This window comes from Callorhinchus milii, unplaced genomic scaffold (assembly GCF_018977255.1).
Source record: "Callorhinchus milii isolate IMCB2004 unplaced genomic scaffold, IMCB_Cmil_1.0 Scaffold5, whole genome shotgun sequence".
NCBI classification, from domain to species: Eukaryota; Metazoa; Chordata; class Chondrichthyes; order Chimaeriformes; family Callorhinchidae; genus Callorhinchus; species Callorhinchus milii.
In genome coordinates, this window is record NW_024704746.1 from 38,500,922 (window position 1) to 38,524,289 (window position 23,368).

A 23,368-nucleotide genomic window follows, 5' to 3' on the forward strand; every position below is an offset into this window, starting at 1 on the left:
GAGTTCGGGCTTTGGCTTACGGGGTTAATGGAGCTGAGTGGGAACAGTCCCCTGTGATTGATCTGCCCTTCCAAGTCCTGCTGATGAGCCAGGCTGTGCTGTCATCAGGAGTGTCATGGAGCTCTGCGGACACACCTGGCTCAGGTCCTGGACTACCGTGGCTGCTAGAGAGGGTGGGCTTGATCCTGACACTGCGTTGCCAAGTATTTCACTTTGGAGTCCAGTTCAGCTCCAAGGAGATCCCGCTTACCTCCCACCAAGGAGAATATTGTGTATAAAATTATCCACAATTATATTGTATGTAGATTCTATTGTGTATCAATAGGTATTGTGTTATACAGTGCATAAAATTATATTGATTAAAGGATTAGCAAATAACAGATTAACATAGCAAATAAAGTATTAAATCAGAGTTTTAAACATAACAGATAATATATTCAATGGTATATTTTAAGAACATCGCTTGATTCTTTCAAAATTGTTACTTTCTACTGCTTTTATTTTATGTCCTTTAAAGGGGATGCAATTTTATGCCCAATGGTCTACTGGGGCTTGGGTAAAACACTTCAAACATTTACACTTAGGTAAATGTAAAACTGATGAAATTTACAATTGTATGAATTTGGCAGGATTATGTGCCTGGTCATGTCACTGGTCAAGATTGTCAATGGTAATCTGCAGAAAATCTGTAATCTGTAATCTTCAGCACTGTAATAAGATCACTTAGAAGTAAAGAATGGAACGGCAACCTGATAAAAACAAGTGGAGGGCAGACCATGTAGCTTTGCTTAATCTGGTATAGAGTAGTGATTGTAAAGAGCAGCGTCCCTGAAGAGCTACTGTCTGAATTCTAGTGGGAGATTAAATTCTGTGTGTCAGAGGGGTGAGTGTTCAGCTGTTCAGGATCACAAACTGTTCTGGCAATGTACACTGAATTCAGCTACAAACACTAAGAGCCAAACTTTTAATGGAGAATATTAGGTCAGAATTGAAAATAATACAGAAGAATTAACAAAATGTTGGCTGGAATAATATGGACAACTCAAAAAAAGTAATATTTAATTCAAAACTAAACGCAAATGGACATTTACAAATCCAACTGCAAACTCAAATTTACTCATCAAAAAGCAACAAAGTGCCATGAAAAAAATTAAACTTTACATCATGTTTGGCTCACTTTAGGTTAAAAAAACTAAGTATAAAAGAGTAAAAATAAGCCATCAACATTCAGTAATGAAAATGGACACTCAGAATGTATGCAAACAATAATAGACTATTATGTAAATTAGAATCTGTTCAATCCAAACACAAAAGTGTAATTTTGGTAGTAATTCATTCAGACACAGTGGTGATAAAGAAATTGCTCAGTCTGGTAATTTGAGGAAAAAGTCTATTTATAGGTGAATTTTGGCCCTTTTTCATAGAAGCTTCCATGTTCATTTTCTGAAATCATTTCACAGAAACCTTCTAATTCATCAGTGCTCGAGAATCACATGGTTGTTTCTTCCCACTCCAATTCCACATCACCTATAAGAAATTCGGAGAAAGGTCAATGTTACCACATCCATCAACATATTCTATAACTACAGAAGTACACAGTGGAAGCTTATGTTGCAGTATTTCCCAAGCCTCCTGTTTCACAAACAGCAATAATGACTTTGATTGGTGCCATCCATTTGATTCTCGAACAACCTCCTATCTTCAGGAGCAGTAGTTGAAATAGAATTGGTGCTCCTAAAAGTTCACTGCAGATTTGATAGAGAAAGGATATTAAATTGATCTTATCTGCACTATAAAATACATGTTACCTATTACTGAACTAAATAGCTTAAGAGGGGTCACTGATAGTTACATGAAATGCAGACTATTACCTAAGAGAAAAATACAGATCATAACATTATAACATTGTCCCTTTCTGCTTTGTGTATTATGAGTTATGTAATAGAAATGCACCGCATTAAAAGGATAATTTGAGAAGCTATTTTAAAATGTTTTGAGAAACTAATTACTGAAAACAAATAAAAGAAACACTCATTTATTTGTATTTCTTTTTAAACCCTTTATTACTCCAGTTAGGTCCCCAATTCTGCCCTCTCCTGCAGCTGTGAAGGTGCCTCCAAGGTTCCTATCAATTCCATTCTGTGACTGGCCAACAGTAGGATAGTTGGACTTGCACTACGAGCTTTTCTTTCTGGTGTGAATGACAGTGATTTGAATTCTGCTCAGTGAATGGGATTGCACATGTCACTTCTCACACACTGTTCACACATGCTATCAGAAACACTTTATATATATAAAGGTACAGTACTCTTCTTTACCATGATATATTTCAGAGCACATCTGCCACTGGCAGTGTTATAAACAGAACAACAGAAAGTTGATCATTGATCGCCAAGTCAAAAAGTACCCATATGTGAGGCTATGGGACTGTAATATGACAGAAAGGTATTGCTGAGGATACAACTAAATTAGTACCGCTCTCACATTCTACAATTGTGTTCGTCCGTGCATAACATTAAAAACATATTGCAATATATTTAGCTACTTTATGAGTTATATGGAAATACAGGGCAGCTCATTAGAACATCTAAAGCGCAGAACATCCAACTTCTGGGTCTGATTAGCTAGTTTCCTGCATTAAAACAAGGCCAACTTTGAACTTCTCGAGTTGCTACATACAGGAAGCTTCGTTGATGTCACTTTCCATGCACTGCGTATGCATGCTGTGTGTAGGAAGTGCCACCAATGTCACTACCTGCAGCCTGCACTTGCATTTTATGTGTATTTGTAGCAGGTTGCTGTGGACATCACTTCACCAAGGAAGTTACATCGGTACTTCTTGTATAAAGGTTGCATGTGCTACATGGAGGAAGTGATATCAGTAGTGACCTAATGACCCAGAAATTAGTCATTTTTCTACACTACATAATAATCTGACTTCTGAGATATTGAATCTAAATGACTGTTATATAATACGGTTCTTCTGTAGTACAAGGTTTTGTGTTATGCATTCAGTTTCACCAATTTTCTTTTATTACCTTCCATTGCATCCAGGGAGTCCATTTTTTGCAAAGCAGAATAATTTACAAACCACAGTGAACGACTGTTGCCTTTATTGTTCAGGAGATCCACAGCACATTGGTGTAAAAACATGTACTGCCCCTGCATTCAATGTAATAGCAAAACGAGAAATGTTACAAATTAGACAAAACCCAAATTGCAGCAAAAATAGTTTTAAAAAAGGTTTTAATTTCCGCATTAGTGCGGCAAATTATAACAATATGACTTAAGATAAATGTTCCTAACTATGATAAATAACTAGGATTCCACTTTTAAAACATGTACATTTGTGCAACATTATTGGATGAGTGTTTCATTTATTTTCCTAATCAGAAGGTAATACGTAGGTATCACTGTCAGTAACCAAATAACCCGCACACTATATCTTGACTGTGGAAGTGTGTTGTTGCTGTCAGATGTCACACTGAAAGGCAGCTGAGTGTTTGAGAGAAGGATGATTCAAGGTTTCTGAACTGGGTCTAACATGGGTCAGCTGCTGGGAAACATCATTTGTATTTAATCACACAAGGCTGTATTATATTGAGGATTTGTAACTCAAAGACTCCCAACCCAATTCATATATTTATGAAAATCAGAAACACAATTGTTGTTATTGTAGATAAATACGGTCTCCCAAGTTGTCAAGTGACTAATACATTTGTCCGTACCATGTCTTGAGGGAAAATACAATACAATTTATATTTATTTAGTGCCTTTCACATCAGGGAGCACTTCACACAGTTGGCTGAGCACCTGAATTGTGTGTGTGGGGTGGGAAGAAACTGAGTGGGGGGGTTGTTCACTGAGGGTAGGTACATTTGTTGGTATAGTAAAATCTGTATAACAACAACAACTTACACTTGTACATCACCTTTCACGTTGGAAAGACGTCCCAGGGCGCTGAACAATCAGGTGTTTTGGAGCCGATAAAGATAAAGCCTTATCTTTATAAAAATACCTTAGTCATATATGTAGCCTGAATCCCATTCAGTTTCTTATCAAAACCACTTTGATTTCTTTGCACTCGCTGTATTAATCATCTCTTGACTCGTAACAGAGCCCCCTATCCTCCATTACTCCCACACTTACTGGCTGCATTGAATAGCGGGAAACAGCATCCTGACCAGTTGATGCAATCGCACTTACCATCTGGCTGCATTGAACCATGGAAGACGTAGTCTTGATCAGTTGATGCATGCGCCGAAGAACGGCATTTCTCGTAATTCATTGCGATTCTAATGTTTGCCGGTAAGTGCGCATGCGGCGATGAATCAAGACACATCGAACTGTGGGAAACACGTAGTGTTTACCCATCATTGCATGCGCAATTACCGGCTGTGTTGACAAAGTACCGCATGCTCACTTACAAGATGAAATGAATTACACATGCGCAGTGTAGAATATTTAATAAATTGGATTTTAAAAGATTTATGCAGGTTGCCTGCAACTCAGACTTCGCATAAGTCATATTAAGTTTCATGTGAGTTTTACTCTTATATGAGTTTTATTCTGGGGCCCTGCCCTGCATGAGGGGCGTTATATAATTGCAAGTTGTTGTTATTATTGTACTTTCAATGTCTGGAATCCTGTAACGTTGTAAAACTCAGGGTATGGGTTCAAACTATGGATATTTTGACATACAAATAGGTGGTGGATAGGAATCAAAGATAATCTGGTGCATATTTGTGAATATCTAGTTTGCCAAAGTAGATGTTTCTTATTTTCTTACCAAGTTCTGCACCATGCACATTCGTTCATTTCGTAAGTCTGCCACTAATCCAAAAATGTCCACAAAGTCGTGGTGGTTCACATGCTGTATAAGGTGATCAAGTGCAATAAAGACTCCAGTCCTGCCTACTCCAGCACTGAGGGTTAAAGGAACAAACACAAATCATGTGTGGCTAATATTTTGAGGGCTATATGGACTAGATATTTCTGAAACTCACTTACAAATAGTGCAATAATATTTTTTTCACTGTATGCTTGAAATAAAATTAAATGCAACCAGTTCCTCCTATTGGGTCTTGTACTTAAAGCTCTAATAACATATTTGTCCAATAAATAATAATAATAATAATCCTTGCATTTGATATCACGCTTTTCACATCGGGAGGACGTCCCAAAGCGCTTCACAGAACATACTGTAAAGTGAATTGACTGTGTATTTGTGGCCGAACGCGACAGCCAATTGCGCACAGCAATGTCCCACAAACAGTCATAGATTGAAAATGACCAATTTGTTATTGTTTTGGGTTTTTGGAGGGATTATTATTAGGCTCTGTGTGGAGTAAGGAAACTTGCCCAAGGTTTCGTCCTCTGCCTGGAATTGAACTCAGGTCTCTCGCTTGCAAAGCGAGTGCTCTAACCACTGAGCTACAGGACTCCACATTGAGTTTTCAGGCGTATTTTTCTATTCCTGATTGTAACTTCAAGGATTATTAGGATTATCCTTGTAAATTCAAGGATTATTCTGCAGGTCATTTCATCTTTGTAATGATGTTTTTAAAAATAAATTTCTCATCATTAAAGGATCATTGAAATTTTAACATGTCCAACATGATATTAGTTTAGAAGTTGGTGATTAGTGTTGAAAAATACTTGGCATATACATTAGTGTGAATATAATATGTGATAAGTTGCATTTGTTTATTAAGTTGTTGAGAACCTAGCCTACAGATGTCAATGAAGCATTCTATTCCATTTGTAAAGGAATTGCACTTTTGCAATCTTTGGCCAACAAAAAAACAATTTATGTCAAAATGCATTGAGCACATTTGCATTTGATTTTATTTAGTGCATAACATAAAGAATTTTTTTTACTTATTATTTGTAAATGTGTTACAGAAATAGTCAATATAGCAACCCAAGGAATTAATAAGTTTCCTTACTTTGTACTATTATTAATAAACATTTTCAAATTCAGTATAGCTTTCCAGTTTTATACCATGTGTATAAAATTGCATGAAATTGTATAAACATGTATATAAAATTGCCACAAGAAACAAATTAATTTCCTGTACATATTTTTACCTGCAATGTGCAACAATAGGTGTGCTATCATTGGCCCTGGATGCTCGAATTAGTTTCACAAAATGAATCAAAGTTGTGCTGCACTCAGGAACTCCATGTTCAGGCCAAGAAGAAAAGTTGAAATGCCTCACCATCATATAATCACCATCCTGTCCAAAACAGGTATTGTATTAAAACAATAAAGAAGGTGTCAATACAAGAACTCAAAATACCAGTAAGAATATGCTGTGTCAACTATATCTGGCAATTACGAAGGATTCAGTTTTTGCTGAGAATGGTAAAAGTAATTTTATCTGTTTGAAAAATGTTGCGCACAAAGTTTTATTCAGAATGCATTTTTAAAATGCCCCTGTGTTTTTTGATCATTTCATGTTGTAAACAGAACATAACTTTACAACATAGAAGAAGGCCATTTGGAAGTTAAATCCAATGAGATCACAGAGTTAGTCCATTTGCATGTTTGTATTATGGATAAAGCTAATAAAAAATATATAATTTTTAACAATAGCACAAAAGAGGAATGGAGATACCAGTAAATTATCAATCATATTTTCAGCTTCTGTTTATTGATGATTTAGTTTGTGATTACTGCTGAATCAGCACCACACAATGACACTTATAGGAATAAATAACTTCAGATGATTCAAGCGGAACAGAGCAAGTTCATCTAAAGTACTCAATACATTTTCCTACAACTTATTTTGTTTCAATCTTTGTTGAAGCAATTAAATTTTCCAAAATATAACATGAAATCACTGTATATTTCAGTCCAGTTGATTCAAAATTCAACATACAAAACTATTCTGGGATGTTCAACAGTGTGATACCTAATGCATTTTGCAGTTACAGAAATAGAAATTATGCCCAGGAAAAATGGACCGAAATAAAGCATATGACACATTTTAGGATTGTTTCCCTCAACATTATACCCGAATATTATCTCTGTTAGTGTTGTTTGAATCAAGTTCCATTTGGTTGTATCTATTTCCATTGGGTAGGCAATCAATGACGGTTCTTTTAAATGGGTATGGGATGTTTACCATTCAATATGTTGGCAAGTGGTAGGAAACGAACGCCACACTCCACTTTTCTTGGGGATCGGCTTACATGTTTTCATAATGGTTATTGCTGATGCCAGCAAAGGACTAGGAAACCAAGAGATGGGTATTTGATCAGGGGTCGATAGTGACCCAAGTGATGAGAGGTCAGTTCATTCTGGTGACAACTAGTTCATAGATTCTTCCCAGGAACCATAACCTCTACCTCATAAAACGCCTGCTGGGGGACAGCAGTAGCCTAGATTTATTACTTTCTGATTTATTTGAAACCTACAGACATGCACAATTCCTTACATAGATGGAAGCAAATATTTCTGCTGAGGTTGTATTTTTACTGGGTATTAAATACAGTCTATTGCAACACGTCTGCACATAGTTTAAAAAGTTCTAACCTGCTACCAACTCTGATACGTAAGGTTGGATAAGCCAGGCTGGGAATGGTTTGTCACATGGTAAAGATTCAGTTCTGAGAAAGTGCATATGTGATCTATCTGTCAGGTCATGTATAGTATTATGTAAAGAGTACATTACTTGCAGAGCATTGGTTCCTGAAAAATTTCAAAGTGTTATGTGATTCATGGTAAATAAATGATCTCATGACTATGTCTTGCAATGCTACTAAAACCTATTTATAGTATAAAAAGGTCCAATGATTCAGTTCACGTAATATATAATTGGGCAGAATGACTTGTTTTGCTGCAGATTTCTTTTTTTAAAATAAATCTTAGACCATTAATAAGTGATAGAGTGACCCTTTAAACAACAAATAGGATTACATAATGAAAACCGTACTCCCTTGTACAAAATGTGTCACAAATTAGTACAGAACTCCAATAACATATTTACCTTTTCAATTTTTAGTTCTCGTGTAGTCCAATCTGCCTGAATGTCCTCTGTTATCTTACTGATTACAATATCTCCAAATACAGACACTGGCTTGTTGTCCTCAGGCCAATACTGGTGACATCGTATCTAAATTAACATAACTTTATTAATCAAGCATATTGAAATCTACTGTACAATATACATTTATGTAGCACCTTTCTTGTCGGGAGGGCCTCAACTGCAGGCAAGGCATCCGAACTGTGAGGTAGGAGCTGATGGGAGAGGGGGAAAATGACAGAAAGTATCGTCAAAGAGGTCAGTCTTTAGGATTTGTACATGGGCAGGGAGGGAGCGTGCAAGTCGGAGGGACTCTGGGATGGAGTTCCAGAGAGCAGGGGCAGAAATGTCTGAAAGCTCGGCCAGTGACGCTGGGGTGGATAGGGTGGGAGACATAAAACAGGGCAGGGACATGAAGCAGGTCAGTGTTTCCTGAGCGATGATAATATGAAGTAATATATATATATATACACACACACATATCTATATACATATTTACACACACAGGGTTTGCATTTATGTAATCAAATTAGGAATCAATTCTAAAGAGATATGTGAATAATTCTTAAGGGTAATTGAATCATCAAAAAAATCATGCTGAAAGATCTTGCCAGTCAAGTTAGCTAATCAATTTGGATTAATGGTGTTTGGATAAATAGTTCATCTTATGCTGTTGGCTGAAAATAGCAACGGTTTCACTGTTATTGTAATGGCATAGCAACCATTACTGTTTTTAACTACCAGCATAAAACAGATCCCCACTGTCCCCGCCTCCCTGAGTCTCATGTCCCACTGTATGTGTTCCCTATCAGAAACTTACTCTGCCTTTTTCAAAACATTGTGTTAACATAATTATGGATTTAGACCTAGTTTCCCAAATCATTCTCCAGAAATCCGCAACGGTTCCAGGTAAAGGACCTTGGCTTGCAATGAACTCATTCGGACACAGGTAACCCTATATAAAGAAAAACAGGAAAAATGTTCAAATGAATAAAATAGAAATTTCCATACACACGACCTAACATTTAAAGAACACTGACTGAAGTTTCAGAAATTGTCAAGCCTCGGTTTACCAGTCTGTACAGATTGATTGTGTTTTGGTAGCAGTAACCACTGTAACCCATTCATTTCTGATCAAGTCAACTCTGTAATTTGTGAAGCAATGAATCCTCAAAGTCCTACGACACAATCTCCATGGGTAATACAACATTTAAAGATAATAGAAATGTCTTATAATGTTTAGTACAACGGATTTAAAATCTATTTATCTTGATCCCTTGAGACGGTCAGAGTACAAAGCAGAGTTGGACTTACTGACACATAGCTAGCGTTGATGAAATCAGACCCAGGGATACCAGCTTCAAGCATGAGCTTCACTCGGTTATTGTTATCTGCATGGAAGAAATGTCAAAGAGTTAAGTTCTTGTTTGGCATATCGTATTCGTATTGGTCCTTTCTAAATTATGCCTTTATTTCACATACATGGAATACACAAACTGGGAGCAGCTGTTCCCAATAGTTTATATTGCAGGATGTAGTTACATTAGTGGAGGAATGTCATGCTTTCCATCTCACATCACAGTTAATGCTTAAAACAATAAGAGCATTTCTCCCCTTATTAACTCAAAAATGAAGCAAGCAGTGACTATAGAGAGACAGACTCCTGTCTCCCCTGATAAGATCTTAGCCTTGGCTCGTAGGATCATGACAAAGATTACTAGGATCTTTGATCTGCTGAATGAAACTCACAAGTACCGCTGAAAACATAGTGTTGTGCTCCAAGGGAACACTCGTACACAAGCAACCAGATTCCACGGTTTTTACTTTTTTCCACTTGGGGGAAAAAACTTTAGCAAAGAATGCTAAATTGGCTGAACAGTCAGATTAGATTACAAAGCAGAAAAACTATTAAGTATATTGTTTCATGCACCTGCAGTTTAATGTTTGTATAACTGACATTAAAGCCAGGCCTTATGGTGCAGCAACAGATCTAGAAAAATCAAAAACAACCAGAAGGAGAGAAAATGAACAAGAATGTGCCAGATTTTGAAATATCTATATTAAACTAAATGTAATGTACTCACAAATTTTTATGTAATTATTCAATTTTTTTTACATAAAACATAACGTGTATGTATTATTTAAACCACATTTAAAATAGTTTCTGATTTTCTTTGGTGAACTTTAAACTTTCTTTAATAATTTTAACTTCTTTTTTAATATCATGTTTTATCTTTATCACACGGGTGGCGTGGTGGGGGGTTAACCAATGAATGTGCGTGAGAAACAATGGAGCAAATTGTCGCATAGACAGTTTCTTACTTCATCACGACTCGTGTTTGTTTTGTGAATTTGCACCGTTCCACCTCCAATTTAAAAATGATGTGCAGAAAAGCTGTGACCAAGTGCAAATGGGCTATTGTAGGCCTGGCTTTTGTAAATTGTAGTGTGCTGGACCCAAGCGAACTTAAAACAATCTCAGGAGTGTTCGTGAAAATAACATTCCCCACTGTGGTGTTTTGAGAAAAGCTTCTTTGTGAAAGGAAGCATCATTCTGCCGTAGATGGTTCTCAATCATGATGATAATTTTTTTTGGCAAGGAGACAAAGTTAAAGTGCTTGTAGATTGAGAAGATTTACAGTAATCTAAGTGTCTGGAATAGCCAAGCACAGTTTCTTTGAAAATTCCGCTTCATAGACATTGTGTTGACCATCTGGGAAAGTTAACACTTCAGCAGTTGCTTTACTTTGGTTGAGCACCGCAATCTACTGTAATGCATGTTTTAATGTTTAAAATGTTTAATGACTTTATATGAAGTAAAACTCTCTCCCCTCTGCCCCCTCACAGACAATCTCAAGCATTATGACAAAATCTTATTACCAGTGTTGACAATCTGCATCTTTCTCTTTAAAAATCTAGGTAATTGCCAACACAAGTTTTCTTCCTGTAACGGTGCTTTTCTGATACTGGGAATCAAAGTAAGATTAGAATTGTTCTCAGAATTAACCCTAAGGACATGTTGATTTGTAATGCGATCAGAGGCAAGGCAAAATTCCATATGAACATAGCAATGTTAAATGAATTTCAACACCATTACACTCTTTGAGCAAACACTGCCATTTGCTTCATACAATGTCTTTCTGAAAACACTTCAGCTCTTTGTTCTACAAAATCTTTTGAACAAAATCCTGAACCTTAACATTTTGACTTACAGGGTTTTATATTTGCAAAGCGGTTCTTGGATCGGTTCCAAGGCAAGTCAGCATCAGACGATGTGAGTTCTTGACCTACTTTTGGAAGTTCCTGTAACAAAGGAATATTTCAACGGTCACTTGGGATATCTAGGCCTAATAAGAATGCTCATGAACAGCCACTGGATCCTAGTTATTATTAAACTTCCTGCAAAAGAGATCTATTTTAAAAAAAGGTTATGCATTCCCGTTTCAGCCTTAATATTCATGGTATAAAACTATTTGCGATTATTCAAAGAGTGTAAACCTAAAGATGCAATAGCTATTAAAGCTGGAACCTTTTTTAAATATATTAAAAAAATGATATATGTCAGGCTGCAGGAAGAATCAAAAGTCTATTCATTTTTATCCTCTCACGGAAACCGTGGGTAACCTCTTCAAGATTGAGGCAATTTTCACCTAGAGTGAGAAAAAGGACAATGTTTCTCATGTCCCTTATTATCAATGCAGAACAAACATGAAGAGGAAATTTCAAATTGTTGCGAATTATTTTATGGAGGCGTGTTGATACATTTAAACACTACCCTAAGGTCATCAGTCTTCAAATGTAAAGCAACCTCTTCAATTTAAACCACTACACTTTCAGTGAGGTGAATGAGTGAGGTTAGATATCATGAGATTCATGTCACCCAACCCACCAAGATACCCGTCACACATTATACCTGACTGGTTTTAGTTCATATATGAATAATGTGGATACTTTTTTGGGTAATATTAATCATCCTGCTGTAAAAATGATTCTAGTTGAGTCCCATTCCAGAAAAGACTTAATAAATGTTAAACATGAATGAAACATAATGTCTTCCTCCCTGCCCACACATACATACATAATACTAGAGAGAAATATTGCTCAGTTTGGATCTAGGTTAAAACACAAAATGGGAAGAGAGAGTGAATGACAAGTCTGACTTTTGACATATACATAATGTTTACAGTGTACTGTGGATTTACAAATCATGTAATGAGAATCATTTGTGTGTAAATACAACTCCTGATCAATGGTACACAAAGAGGTGAGAGTTGCGTCGAGGACACTGTGAATAAAATGATGTACAGTCCCACACGTAGAGCATCTCCAACATTGAAAGAGTTAAAAAAAAACAGTATTTACATAATAAAGTATAATTTTCCTATTTCTGAATCACATTTTGTTTCCATCATTTTACTCCTATTTGAACTCTTCAGACTTCACATCAGCCTTCCTCAATCAGGGTGATGGGCCAGACCTAGTTTTCTTCCTAGTCATTTTCAGCTATTTGCTCAGAGATACAATTCCAAATACTGCCCGTGAGACACCTCTCACCTATGCTCTTCTGCTAGAGCTGCCTGCACAGAATAGCAAAATATTTTTAAAACTATAAATTTGCTAGATGAAACGCTCTCTCATTCACTATGACATCCTACGCCCTGGCAATAGAAATATCAATGTGGGGAGGTCTGCAGAGGTTCAGCCTACACTGACACGGTTGGTGAAGAGTTCTGATCAGGTTGCCACATATAGTGAAGAACCTAAATCAGTGTAACATTACTATGCAAACATTAAACCTGGTAATTAGGTATTGACTATCACGGTTGCAGTTCTTACTGGTCTCACTTGCCTCAAACTAGACATGAATTGTGACACATGAAGCTGCTAAATTCTTGGTGTGTTGTGACAACTGTTGGTGACATACCGAAAATTCTTCTTGAAACTTCAGATTGTTGTTAACACACAGGTCTTCAACATGTTGCAGGAATGATTTCTTGTTAACGGGTCTGTGGACAGAGGAAAATAAGACCAACAGTGCGTATGAAGTCCTATTATTTTGTTGCTGATGATAATCGTAGATTATTGTTAAGCAGTCTGCTGTTATGTCTATGTACATCTTTAGAATTCTGCACAACCATGCAATATTTACCGAGACAATGTATGTGGACGCAAAGCTCTTTACAAACTTCTTATTTGTACCAGAGGAAGATCTTGCTGGATTGGAAATTTGCAAAAATAATCCAAATGACTTCATTTTGATAATGACATGCTTCCTGCACTGCAAGGACTTTAAATAAGCCCGTATTGCTTCCAAAGCTAAAACACAGACATGTAAGGTTCATTCAGGAGACGGGCAGAAAGCCCTTCTCCAGTTACCATGCAATTAGTCATGCATTTATGATTTATAGTCCGGTTGGAGTTTTAGCTTTTAATCCATCCGAAAATGGAAGCAAAATCATAGATCGAATGCTATCAAAATCATGAAAAAGAACCATGAACAGCATCCTGCAATTGACTTACTTGAGAGACTTCCTATAACTGAGTAGCCTGCAATGTAAAGATTTTGTAAGGTTCCATAAAATACACTGCAATTCATTTCAAGACAGGATTATTAAGTTCAGAAATGTAACAAAGTTGTGGAAAATGCAACCAATCAAAAATTACATTTTACATAGAATATGGGATCACATTGATTTTAACTAAGGGAATTAAAATCCTCTTTGTAAATCTTTGGGATCTGACAAAGTGAATTTAATACAGTATAACTGAATCTTCACTACGGCAGATGGGGCAATGTTACTGCATTTTAAAGGATGCACACACACAGGGTCTGATGGTTATTCACTTTAACAGACTTTTCATAACATGAATGCTGTCACCAAAATTTTGGAATAACATGACTTGCTGCTATTTCATTTTTAAACCACAATCAGACTTTACAATTGCAACCATTTCACCTGAATATGAATTGATTTTACTTAGTGAATGCAGACTTAACTTGCTTTACCTTTTGTGTGCGTATTGTGTGCATAGCTATGATTAGCTGATGCATTAAGATAGGTGAGGTGAGCAAAAAAAATGGAGGCAAAAGTTTAGGACTTTAAAAATCTGCACAACCTTGAATGGGATACAAGTAGATGGTAGTTTAGCTGAATAGTTAAAAGTGAATTCCCTTTTATTCCATTGCTGCAGATAGAAGGACTTGACAATGTGTGTTAATAATGTAATTTTGCAAGTAATGGGGTTCAAGACCAGCAAATATCTTACCTAAAATGTTAACTGTAACATTATCAGGTGAAATTATACCTAATTCACCTACAGCTTTTATAAAAATATTGAAGTTTTTTTTTTGATCTGGGATCAATAATTTTAGATTACCTTAAATTCTATTATTTCTATTAATATTCAACTCCAATGAATTTATATATGCAAATTTGCCTTCTAAAACTCATATGGATTATAAAACTGGCCACTTTCACAGCTGTTCACATTGACATATTTACATGATTTTTATTCCCTAAATATGTCTTTCACATTTAGAGTATTGATTTTACTTTAAGCTCAGTTATATCTGATCTCACAGCTGGACTCTGAATAACTTTTTATAAAATTTGCTATGGTCATAAATATTATGGCAGGCTTGCATGACTACAACATTAAGGTACACATACACCCCAAGTGTTTGCTGAGAAACTGTAATCCACAATTTGATTGAATTACTAATAAAAAAACTAAAACACAACAGCATGCTCTGCAGTTAAGCGAACTGTTACATTGCAACTTCTCCCAGTGCTGTTATTATGAAGATACAGACATTAACAAATATTGTGACTTATTAAATAAGTTCAATCATTCAGCAACACTTTCATCCATTTGTATGTCATATCAGTGCATGCAAAATCCATCCACCATCAAAACAACGAGGAAAATATACTCAAAAGAACTCCAATCACTCTATTTTATGCTTAATTTGGTCAAGATTTGTGTAATATACAGTGAAGCGACAAAGTTGCAATCCACCTATAAGAAAGCTGGGAGAATTAAATTGACTGCACCAGCCCCCTGACTTGCTACCTGCATGCCAGTCGGCTCCTCCGCTAAAAAAAATACTGACCATCAGATCGCCACAGTTCCTGTATTATATATATGCTCAATGTAGGAAGTTACACAGTGGAAACCTGATGACTCAGAAATGGGCCATTTTTAGCACCCTGGGAAACACACAGGAAGTGAGTCACTGGCTACATACACATACACACTGTCAATCTGGTCCACACACCCTTGGAGGTATAAACAAACCAGTGCTCTCATGAAGCGTGTTATAACTGGTCTGCACTCTACCTTGTTAAGACATATATAAGTGGTCACTCATTCATTTGTGATTTAGAGGTCCATTACTAACATCACTATTCACTACCCCCAAATGATTGCATGGTGATAATTTTGCCTTTTTGGTCAGTTCTAAAGAAGTTCATTCTTTTTTTTTGCCATGACTGGATGTAAACACCTGCAAACCTGGAGAAGAAGCTGTAGGAAGAGTAACCAAGTCTACAGAGGCATTGATTTGGTTTGTCTTAAACAGCATTTCAAAGCCGCACATTTTAAACCCCATTAACTTTCCATGTTTCTCACAGCCCTCCACTTGCGGTACCTAGTTGCCGTGAACATTTTTGTCTTGGGAGGAATTACGATTAAGTGATGTAATTTAGAAGCTGTAATTTCTGTTTAAGCCCCACTTCCCCTGTCTATGACAGTTTCATGACTTCAGTGAGAATGATGTTATGGGGCTGGGGATTACATAAGAATTATTAGTCTGCAGGGACTCATAGTTCAAATCAGGAAAATAAATGTCATAGTATCCTAGGAGCCTGAGGCACAATAGTGGTCTGATTATAGGAGTAAGAAATAGTTAAAATCATCAACTAAATGGAGGAAGCAGCAAGTAACACCCCAACATGAATAACTTGTTACTGATATTTATATTTTCTGTATAAAGGCCCCTCATGTTAAAGATCTGCTTTCACAGTGACTGCAAATGTCTATACAGTAATTTTAGCTTGGACTAGAAAGGTGAGTTAATTATAATAATCTTTGTTCTGAAACTGTATTCAACCAGTTGAGTTTGAAAGTGTATTGCACTTAGGATTGCAGAGAGTGAAATTCAGCTAAAAATTCCCTTCTGAGTAACATCACTTGATACAGTTTGTTTGAAATTGCACTGAAACACATTGAGATAGCAAGGTTTCAAAAGAATGAGCAGTCCACTTACTGGATGACAAAAATTTCCTTGCGTCTAAAAAACAACGAGGAATAACTGAGAAGAAAGGAGCCATCAGAATATTAGTACATAAACAGCAATCATGTCAATATCAAAATAAATGTTCCAAGCTGTATGTATCAAGCATGCTTCAGTTTTTAGGTCAGTCTGATTAATGGCTCAGAGCATGTGCTGGTGACATGCAGAGCTGCTGTCAGCAGGTTAACCAGCTTTATTGTTGAATAACACAAGCAATTCTTTAAACAAGCCATCAGCACAGGTGGACGCACATTCCCACACAGGGTGCAGCACATCGATCAAGCAGCATATGCTCGAAAGCACCATCGCTCTGTGTAGGGTTAATTCTAGCAACTGCAAATTAGCAATTCACCAGGCTTGTACAAGCTTGTACAGCTTGTCATCCTTCGGCAGCACAAACAAACAGTCGCATAAACAGCTTGGAAATAAAAACAAAAGTACTTTTTGAAGATTGAAGTTCTCAAGGTTTATGACTGTAGGATGCTAATATTGTAACTCAAATGGGTTTCTTAATTTTAAATGAAAACCAATAACCTGAATGCATTTACTTCAGGTGATGACAGACATAGTTAAACATTACATACAGGTGGATAGTAGATATTGTATCTAGAAAGAGATGGAAAAACATTGCCTGTAGCTACTTATCGATGAGGAAAAGGCAACCCCTTACTATCAAGTATATTTGAGAGGAGAGCGTACCCAAAGATAATTATCGATGATCCTTGCAGTTGATATGCAACAACAACAATTCACATTTATATTGTGTCTTTCATATTGGGAGGATGTCTCAAAATGCTTCACACAGCTGACTAGAAACCCACCTGATAGCAACTTATCACATCATCGGAATGTCTCAAAAAGCCCTTCACAGGCTCTACTATCAATTGTAATGACTGTGTCCTTTGTAGGCGAATGCAGCAACCAAATATGCATACAATTTTAAACAGCCATAAAGTGAGTGATCAATTTTTATCTTGGGGGAATTGTTGGCCAAGACACCAGGAGAAACTTTTTTTTGGATCTTTAAAGTACACCTGAATAGGCAGATGGGGCCTCACCTTAATGTGTCATCTGACAGCCATCACCTCTGACAATGCAGCAATCCACTCCCCTAGTACTGTATTGGAGTATCAGGACTGGATTATGAGCTCAAAGTCCTGGTGTGTGTCTTGAACTCACAACCATTCATACTCAGAGAAAAGTGTTACCTACAGTCTGACATGTAAAGATTATGAGCAAAACATTGTATAGTAAGGATAAATTTTTGGTGTGGCTGAATAAGAACTAGAAAAGTAAAGTCAGTAAATGCCTAAAGTCGTTATTTAAACTGATGCATCTGCTGTCAGTATTTTAGATTTGTTATTGTAATTTCCTGATAGCATTTCTCACCCTTTAGACTTTTGTTAAAAAAAATTGGTGTCTTGTTTTAATCTGGTATCTAGTTAAGGTCATGTGATAATATCAACCTTTTTGAGTTAGGTAGCGTGGCAAGTGTTTATGTATAAACCCGGTGATCAGAACAATTAGTACGGGATGATTACTATTCACTCAAAATCACATGGTGTACTTGTTGGCAGGATCTTTGACTGAAGCAGGTCCTCATTTACTGTCGACTCTCATGGTAGTAAAATCCTTTTTGTTGAGATTTTAGACCAAGAAGCCTTGGGTATGTTCTTCCTCAAGGTCAGAGACAATCTTTACAAGAATTTGGTTGTTTTGTCAGGAAAATGTTCTGTCAGGGACTGGCAGTAGCTCAGGTCAAAGGTTAACAAAGGTCTTTTGGGCAGATAAAGTGAGCTTGCACTGGGAAGAGGGTGAATTTAAAGATTCAATGAACTTTTCAAAAAATTAAAATAGCTTCTACCCTGGCCAACAACCCTCCAGATTAACCGGTCAGGTTGTTTTGTAGGTCCTCACTGGTTAACAATGGCTGCTGAGTTTGTTTACGAAAACAGGCACTACAACAACACCTTGCATTTATATAGTACCTCTTACACAGGGTAGCGTCCCACTTGATTACTACACTTGGTAGTAATTACTTGTGAAGTGCTTTGATATGCTTTGATGTGACAAGGAGGTATAAAAATGCAAGTTGTTTCTTTTGTTATTAGAAAGAGCGTAAGTTCAACATATTATATGCCCATGTTGTTTAGCTCTGTCCCTGACTGTACATGTCATATATTTCACATCTTTAAAAAAGAATTAATTTGAAGCACGACATTCCAACATTAGCCGTTTTGTTTTTCATCCAACTAGTACTTTAGGAATATTTTAATGGACAACTTCCATCTAAAGAAACTTACACAGGAATTAGCAAAACAGGCACATGGGTTAACAAATGTGCCCATTGTTCAGAGATCTTCAAATCAGATCTTAGCAGTATATTGCATTTCACATAAAATAGCATTCATTTAAAGATTGTATGAATTGTTTATTTTCATTAGTAGATTTCAATGCAATATTAAGTTCATTTTGTTCCTATCTTTATTCACGCACAAAACTGTCATCACAAGTTACAGTATATCCTTTGAAGTGCTTTGAGAAATCCTCCAGTTTTGAAAGACACTATATAAATGAAATCCAATGATTACAAAATTATAACCGGTGAGCATATCAGAACCACTTTTGAAAATAATCTTTATGCATTCTACTTTATTTAACATATAGTTCAACTAACATTTTATGTTTCATACTTGCTTCCTTCAAGAATTGTGACAGTTATTATTATGACGGCCTCCAGTATTAAATTCGTAATTAATCACTGCTTCTGACAAACTGTGATACATAAGAATAACCAGGATATTTCCTTGAACTCTTGAACTTTCATGACTTATAATTGTTATTATTCCAGATGCACTTGTTCAAAGAAAGAATCCCAAAAAGCCCATTCACACGCAAAGATAATGCTAATATGAAGATGTGAAATATTAATAGGAAATGCATAACTGTATATGTAAAACAGATCATACTCTCACATTGATTACATGCCCTGGAAATTGAATAAAATATTTACTTATTCAAGGGTCACCTTCCAATAAAGCACTCTTCTCTTCAAAGAGTTCCCTTGTCCTTTACCCCTTCTATTTTCTTGCGTTTCAAAAGGAGAGGCAATCCACAGAAAAAGCACAATCACAAGTTGACATGCCAAACATCATGTACCTAGCAAAACATCAAACGAGCTATGCTTTCGTCAGATTTGTGAAATGCACCCAAGGTTTCAAAAGTGAGAGCAAGCATTGAGACATTTATTCCAGCCAGAGGGGAGATTGCCTGCTTTTATGTACACTGGTGTGAAGTGCCTAAAAGATGGAGTTTGGCCTTTGAAAAAGGAATTGATTGACCTCAGTAAATAACAGCAAAGCAAACACTTCCAAACAAGTAGAGGTCAGAATAGGGTCAGGAGTAGGACCACAGGCCCTTTGGTTGCCAGGATATTGGAAGCTCACCGTGTCAGGGTCTCCTCTTTTAGTTCCAGGTCTGCCACTGCAATCGTCTGGTCCAGCTTGGACTTTGTATCAATAATTTCGGCCTCCCTTGGGGAATATGTACCTCCTTCCTTCTGCTTTTGTCTTATTCTACAACATAAATTAAATAGATGGTGAAAAGTCAGTTCAATCCAAATGCAGAGCATAATAGGTTAGGTGGAAACATCTGAAGGTTAACAATATTTGTGCTCCATCTTCTCTGTCCTTTTGTATAATATTTTCAATATTACCCAGACAAGTGAAAAAAAATTCAATTTCTCATTTTAAGCAAATCAACTGCACAACAGTCCATAATTCAACATCAGTTAGTGCTCATGTGAATCACCACAAAATATACAGTATAAATTTGGGATGAGCCAGTGCGAATTATCCTGAGCCACCCTAGACAGTCACAGCAACGGAGTACAAATGCATCAAAAGGCAAAATACTGCAGATGTTGGAAATCTGAAACAAAAACAGAAGTCGCTGGGAACATTCAGCAGGTCAGGCAGCATCTATGGAGAGAGGAAAGTTCAGGTCAATGACCTTTCGTCAGAACTCAACTGCATCAATACTGGCTTTAATCCCCAGTGGAACAGATATATGAAGTCAATTAGATTGAGTGTGATAGTCATGCTCCCTGATCCCAAATACCAATCTTGGTGCTGAACATGAGCCTGAGTTCAGGCCCTCTTTGCTGAATAAAGGCTGCCATACTGGACATAACAGTTAAAAAAATACATCTGTATTAACTGCATTAAATAATGTAATGAATACTCTACAGCTTACTAATGCAGAGTTGAGGACATTTTTATTCCAGATTTATTGATGAGTCAGAAGAGATGGTCAGCCATCAATAACCCTTTATTCTAATCCAGAACTACCTGGCTCTTCCAGGCATATCTCCTCAAATTCAACCCCAGGGTGACCTCATTAATCTTCCCTTCCTACTAGCAGGATATATTTTTAGACATGGTGCATATTTTATTTACCCAAAAATGGATGTAGGACTGAGGTGAAGCACCAAGATTAGAATACAGAACCTTCTTAGTTTCAGTGCTCAATTAAGTCTGAGAAGCAGTAGGTAATCAACAACAAATTACATCTGTACAGGGCATTTCACATCAGGAAAACGTCCCAGGGAGCTGTTATCTGCTGGGACCAGGAGGAGGCTACAATTTATATCCTATAACACCCCCAGAAGTTTCAATTCTTGTTCACCTTACCTTGCAATCACAAAGATAGCCACGACAAGCAAGATGATAGAGAGCACACACAAAGTCACTGCAAGGATGATTTCAATAGTTCTTCCTGACAGACCATCTGCTGTAATAGAAAGAATACATATATATGAAATAAGGCCATAAGTCACTGTGCACAAGTCAAAATACATAAGTGTCCAAGATGTTCACATCAAAGAATATCTAATACTCTACAGCTTTTTGTGAGTTACTGAATTTTTATGACTGTTTTGCAACCAATTGTATCAGAAACCAAAGTGCAAATTTTATATCCGATGTCATCAACCATGGTTACAAATATTAAGTATTCATGCCTTAATTGCTAAGGCAATCTACAGTCAATATAATTTACAGGTATGAGTGGAAATATTTTGTCACAAATATTTTTTGTGCACTTACCTTACTGCTAGATTTATATTGCATAATATCTATATCAAATTACATGGCAAATATTATTTTAATAAACCTTTCTAAATTTACAGAGTGGTAACAAATAATGTTTTTCTTCAAATGGGAATAAATAAGTTAGAAATTTAAACCAGTGATTGAAAAAACAACCTTGGCATAGAAAAAAATTATATTTGGACGCTTTCATCCTAGGATCAGTACTTACGAGGTAGCATGTTTTATTAAATGGTGTTTTGGTTTTAGCCTTTTTTCAGATTTTACCAGCTTAGGCTTCACGATTTGCCATTTAAACCTCATAATATAAGTATAACCGTTAGTGTGTAGATTGGACTGTCTGGTTTTCCAATCATTTGACCTCTTGAACAGTTTGAACAATGAACACACACATCTAAGAACTGCAGGAAATAATGTGAAGTACAATTGGGAAAACACAAGACACTTGTTTCGCCAGCAGTAGCTGCATTACCTTTGATCTGAACAAAGCAACAAAGTTTTGTTTACACAGGTTTGTTTAACTGAGTGGATTAGACTGCTGTTNAAAAAAACATTCGACTCTACATTCTGGTTCTTCTGTATTATTATTTCTGCTTCTTATTACTGTTTATTAATGGTTGGAATTAACATTGCTTTAGAAACTGCTTTTAAAAATTGTATGTGGCAGATCTATTGAACTATGTTGTTTTATTTGATCTAAGAAATGTTCAAACGACATTCAAACCTAATGAGGTTAAATGTGGTGGCATAATTGACCTTTTTAAGTTGCTTTTTGCAATGACATATACTGTGAGGAACTCAGGAGCTTAACAATATAAATAACATTGAATATAAATAACAGAAGGCACTCCGGATGAATGGGAGCTATATATCACTTCACTGATGTGCCCTGTTTCCTAGAGACAGATGATTATATCCCAAGACAGGCTCTGATATCACTAAAGCTTCTTGCTTACACTAATCCTGTCAGTGTGAAACTCATGGCCAGAAAGGAGTGAGTTTGTGTTACACTGATTGAAGGGTCTTTATATTGTAAACTTTAGACGGAACGTTTCACTGCTCTGAGACGCTACCCTGTGTGACGGGCGCTATATAAATGCTAGTTGTAAAATTATAAAATTCATTTTGTAATATAAATGGAGGTAAAGACTTAGAAATATTGCGCTCTAATTGATATTATTCAATAAATATTTATTGCTAGCGATACTCTGTTGAACTCATCACCTGAAGAAAGTGATTCAAAATTATCTGAAAAATGTAAGATTTTAATAATGTAATAAGCACCACATAGAAATGGGTTTATGTATTAATAGTCATTGCATTTAATATAATGCCTTGAAAACATCTCAAAGCGTTTCACGTGATTTACTGTAAATAATAATAAACCCTGCATTTGATATAGCGCTTTTCACGTCTTCTGGACGTCTCAAAGCGCTTCACAGAACATGCTGTAAAGTGAATTGACTGTATATTTGTGGGCGAAACGCGGCAGCCAATTGCGCACAGCAGTGTCCCACAAACAGTCGTGGATTGAAAATGAACAATTTATTATTATTTTTTTGGAGAGATTATTATTAGGCGTGTGGAGTAAGGAAACTTGCCCAAGGTTTCACCCTGCCTGGAATTGAACCCAGCTGACTCACTTGCAAGGCGAGTGCTCTAACCACTGAGCTACTGGACTCCACAAGTGTAGTGAATGCATATTTGTAGATGAATGTAACAGCCAATCTGTGCACTGCAATGTCCCACAAACATTCATTAAGTTAATGACCAATTTTATTTTAGTTACTTAGACGTGTAAAATTAATGAGCACTTTGAGCCTTTATTACCATGGTTTTGTCTATCACGAGCAATGTTTAATGTTCATGCTGAGCAGACCTCGTCAAGAATAATCCATTAACCAATAATTACACCTGCTCAATAAAGTTATCGT

General features: G+C 36.4%; 1 protein-coding gene across 1 annotated transcript in view; it reads right to left on the minus strand.

The window, feature by feature from the left end:
* Nucleotides 1-1,036: 1,036 nt before the first annotated feature.
* The window catches only part of ptprq (protein tyrosine phosphatase receptor type Q), an 88,837-nt gene continuing 66,505 nt past the window's right edge, over nucleotides 1,037-23,368 (minus strand). The window contains 13 exon segments of the mRNA XM_042335062.1: nucleotides 1,037-1,527; nucleotides 3,039-3,162; nucleotides 4,790-4,925; nucleotides 6,091-6,239; nucleotides 7,995-8,120; nucleotides 8,851-8,985; nucleotides 9,345-9,421; nucleotides 11,243-11,333; nucleotides 12,955-13,036; nucleotides 13,551-13,577; nucleotides 16,300-16,344; nucleotides 19,773-19,901; nucleotides 21,018-21,117. Of these exon segments, the coding sequence (XP_042190996.1) occupies nucleotides 1,490-1,527; nucleotides 3,039-3,162; nucleotides 4,790-4,925; nucleotides 6,091-6,239; nucleotides 7,995-8,120; nucleotides 8,851-8,985; nucleotides 9,345-9,421; nucleotides 11,243-11,333; nucleotides 12,955-13,036; nucleotides 13,551-13,577; nucleotides 16,300-16,344; nucleotides 19,773-19,901; nucleotides 21,018-21,117 (1,259 nt within the window). The 3' untranslated portion in view covers nucleotides 1,037-1,489.